Source organism: Quercus robur, chromosome 2 (genome assembly GCF_932294415.1).
Source record: "Quercus robur chromosome 2, dhQueRobu3.1, whole genome shotgun sequence".
Taxonomy (NCBI): Eukaryota; Viridiplantae; Streptophyta; class Magnoliopsida; order Fagales; family Fagaceae; genus Quercus; species Quercus robur.
Window position 1 is genome coordinate 26231391 of NC_065535.1, and position 2995 is coordinate 26234385.

The window sequence follows — 2995 nt, forward strand, 5'->3', positions numbered from 1 at the left end:
GACAATTACTATTTGAGCTAAACTAACTAGGCTGATTGGGAAAAGGGGGCCGAAGATTTTGGAAGGGCCCAACTATAAAAATAAAATATATAATAAAAAAAATGGACTCAGGGGGCCCTGGGCCCCACCTGAGTCTGTCCCTGTTTACAGCCCACTTTTACCTTGTGAATACATACACAGAAACAAATTTCAAAGCAACAACAATATAGCAATACCCATCATAAAAATATTACAATAGGCAAGAGTAACATAGATAAATTCTTTAAATTCATTATTAAAATATTCTCAATTGTTGGATAGATAAAACAAACAAGTTACATAAACTCTTTGTTCTCTTTACATATAAGCTTATAGATCTTATCAAATCTCTAGGGAGATCTCGTGCCACCAATGATGCACACCATCTTGATCAGTAATGTTTTAAGCATCCATGCGAATAATGCATCGGATAGACTCCCCCTTCAGCATGTAATCAAACGCTTTATTGATCTCCGAGAAAGGGACTGAGTGAGTGATAAATTTCTCCAGTTCCAACTCCTGCAACATCAATTGACACTGTCATTTACTAAGTCTTATAAAAACAAAGAATTAGGCCTGGCCGTTCTGTAAAAGTAACAATTACATCCTGAAACGACTACACATAATAATACGCAATAGCACTTACTCAAAGTATGACTATTTCATAATAATCTAAGAAAGTTGCATTATGCCTACTCCATTTTCAGTTGCTTATAAGAAATATGTGTATGAACGAGAACAATGCAATGGTTCATGAACAAAAGCATAAGCTTACCTTTTTCATATACTTTTCCACCTGAGAAGGGATATCGGTGCGGGGCTTGTAATTGCCAAAAAAGGTGCCCTTAAGTGTCCTCTCATTCAAAAAATTTAAAGGATGAGTCTTGAATGCGTCGTCTTTATTTGGTACTCCAACAAGTACAGCAACACCCCAACCCTGAGAAAAATGAAAATTTTAGTGTCTTAAGGAAACGAAATGGGAAGCTTGCAAGCAGTTCTGTAATGAGAGAGTAGGGATATAAATTCGTTAAATGATTACATCATGAACGCATTCAAATGCTTGGATCATGGCCTGGAAGCTCCCAGTACATTCAACAGCCCGATCCACTCCTCCGTTGGTCATCTCAGCAATCACCTATAATTGAGAAGGCATAACCCTCATTAGTTTCAAAAGGCATTTTGAACAGAAAATATGTACTAAAAAAGAACAGAACATGTAGAAAAAACCAAAATACATGCTAGTCATGCCAACTGACTAATCGCAAAATAGCAAGTCATGGCGTCCAAACTAACCTCTTGAACTGGCTTGTCATGATCTTTTGGATTCACAAAATCAGTAACACCAAACTTTTTGGCTGCCAAAGAGATTAAGAATCAAAACCATCTCCAACATGTTAATAGGAACATATATTTATGTATACCATTAATGACTCACCCTCGTTGAAACGATCAGGGTTCAGATCAACACCAATGATTTTTCCAGCCCCAGCCATCCTTGCGCCTTCACATGCCTAAAATATCAGCACAAGATTAGAGATATAGAAAACCATTCTAATCCTTTTGCAGTTGCCAAAAATCATAGAGCATAGCAAAAAAGAAAACTCACTGCAAGGCCAACAGCACCCAATCCAAAGACAGCTACAGATTGACCCTTCTTGGGTTTTGCAACATTCAAAGTGGCACCCATACCTACAGGCATAAAAGCAAATAGATCAATGGAAAGTAAAAATAAGTATGAATATCATCACTGATATTGTTATTATTCTTCAAATGAAGAATTCCTCCAGACCTGTGGATACTCCACAACTAAGTACACAAACTTTGTCAAGTGGGGCTGCAGGGTTGATCTTGGCAACACAGCCAACGTGAGCAATAGTGTATTCGCTAAATGTGGAGGTGCCAAGAAAGTGGTAAATGGGCTTTCCATTTTTGGAGAATCTTGTCTTTCCATCATTGAGCAAAACACCTCTCTCAGTATTGATCCGAAGAGTGTCACACAAGTTGCTCTCCTCTGAATTACAGTGGCTGCATTTCCCGCATTCTCCAGTGAAGATAGGGAGAACATGGTCTCCAGGTTTGAGCTCAGTCACACCCTCCCCTACACTCTCCACAATTCTGAGCAACAACGATACAATCAATTAGTACTTGTTCACTTCACTAAAAAAACTATTTATTAAAATTAAGGAATCAGAAATTAATTCAGTTCATGAATATTGGAAATAAACTTAACTGAGAAAACATTATATTTAATTACTTAAAGACTCTCAAACCAACTAGACTACCCATCAAAATTTAGAGCTATACATACCCTCCCGCTTCATGACCAAATATGCGAGGAAACATCGGTGTTTGCCCCTGCAATATAATGGAACATTTTAGTTTCAACTGCGAAATGAATACAACCTCAACCGCACCAGTATAATTTGAGCATGTTGAAAGTTTACCAATCTATCAGTAAATATATCCATCAAATCCAGTTTATAAATTACATGGACGCAAAAAAAAAAAATATATATATATATATATATATATATATATCATCTGAAATCCATTACCTTGGCTTCCCAGAAGTAAACATCAGTGTGGCAAAGAGCAGTGAAGAGAATCTTCATCCGGACTTCATTTGCCTGAGGTGGTGCCAACTCCACTTCTTCAATCACTAAAGGCTTTCCAGCCTCCCATGCCACCGCGGCTTACAATAAAAATACATACCCAATTTAGTCCATTAATTTCAAAACAACGTCAAAATTTCAAGAATGAAGCAAGAGACATCATTTAACTATTTCTAAAAGTTTTAGTCACAGAGTAGATTTTTTTATAAAAATAAAAAATGAAAAAACAGTAACAGACAATGTGAAAGATAGAGACTACTGATCGCTGAAACCAGAAACTAAAGTATATATGAAAGCCAATAACAAAAACATGATCATCTTGACTCACCTTTGCACTTAATCACCTGACCGGCTGTGCTTGACAT

At 36.9% G+C, this 2995-nt stretch overlaps 1 protein-coding gene across 1 annotated transcript; it reads right to left on the bottom strand.

The window, feature by feature from the left end:
* Positions 1 to 420: 420 nt before the first annotated feature.
* LOC126696777 (alcohol dehydrogenase-like) lies at positions 421 to 2995 on the bottom strand. Its single transcript, XM_050393500.1, has 10 exons — positions 2959 to 2995; positions 2574 to 2710; positions 2327 to 2466; positions 1808 to 2133; positions 1625 to 1707; positions 1454 to 1529; positions 1312 to 1373; positions 1058 to 1153; positions 794 to 955; positions 421 to 537 (listed from the first exon to the last, which is right to left on the bottom strand). The coding sequence occupies exons 1-10, from the start codon at positions 2993 to 2995 to the stop codon at positions 421 to 423; spliced, it is 1236 nt and encodes a 411-aa protein (XP_050249457.1).

Excerpts from the sequence above, each read along its gene's own strand:
- LOC126696777 (XM_050393500.1), bottom strand. The coding sequence starts at position 2,995 with ATGTCAAGCACAGCCGGTCAGGTGATTAAGTGCAAAG. Across the intron at positions 2,711-2,958 it reads TCAGGTGATTAAGTGCAAAG|CCGCGGTGGCATGGGAGGCT; the intron begins GTGAGTCAAGAT and ends TTTTATTGTAAG. Across the intron at positions 2,467-2,573 it reads TTTACTTCTGGGAAGCCAAG|ATTGGTAAACTTTCAACATG; the intron begins GTAATGGATTTC and ends ATTTACTGATAG.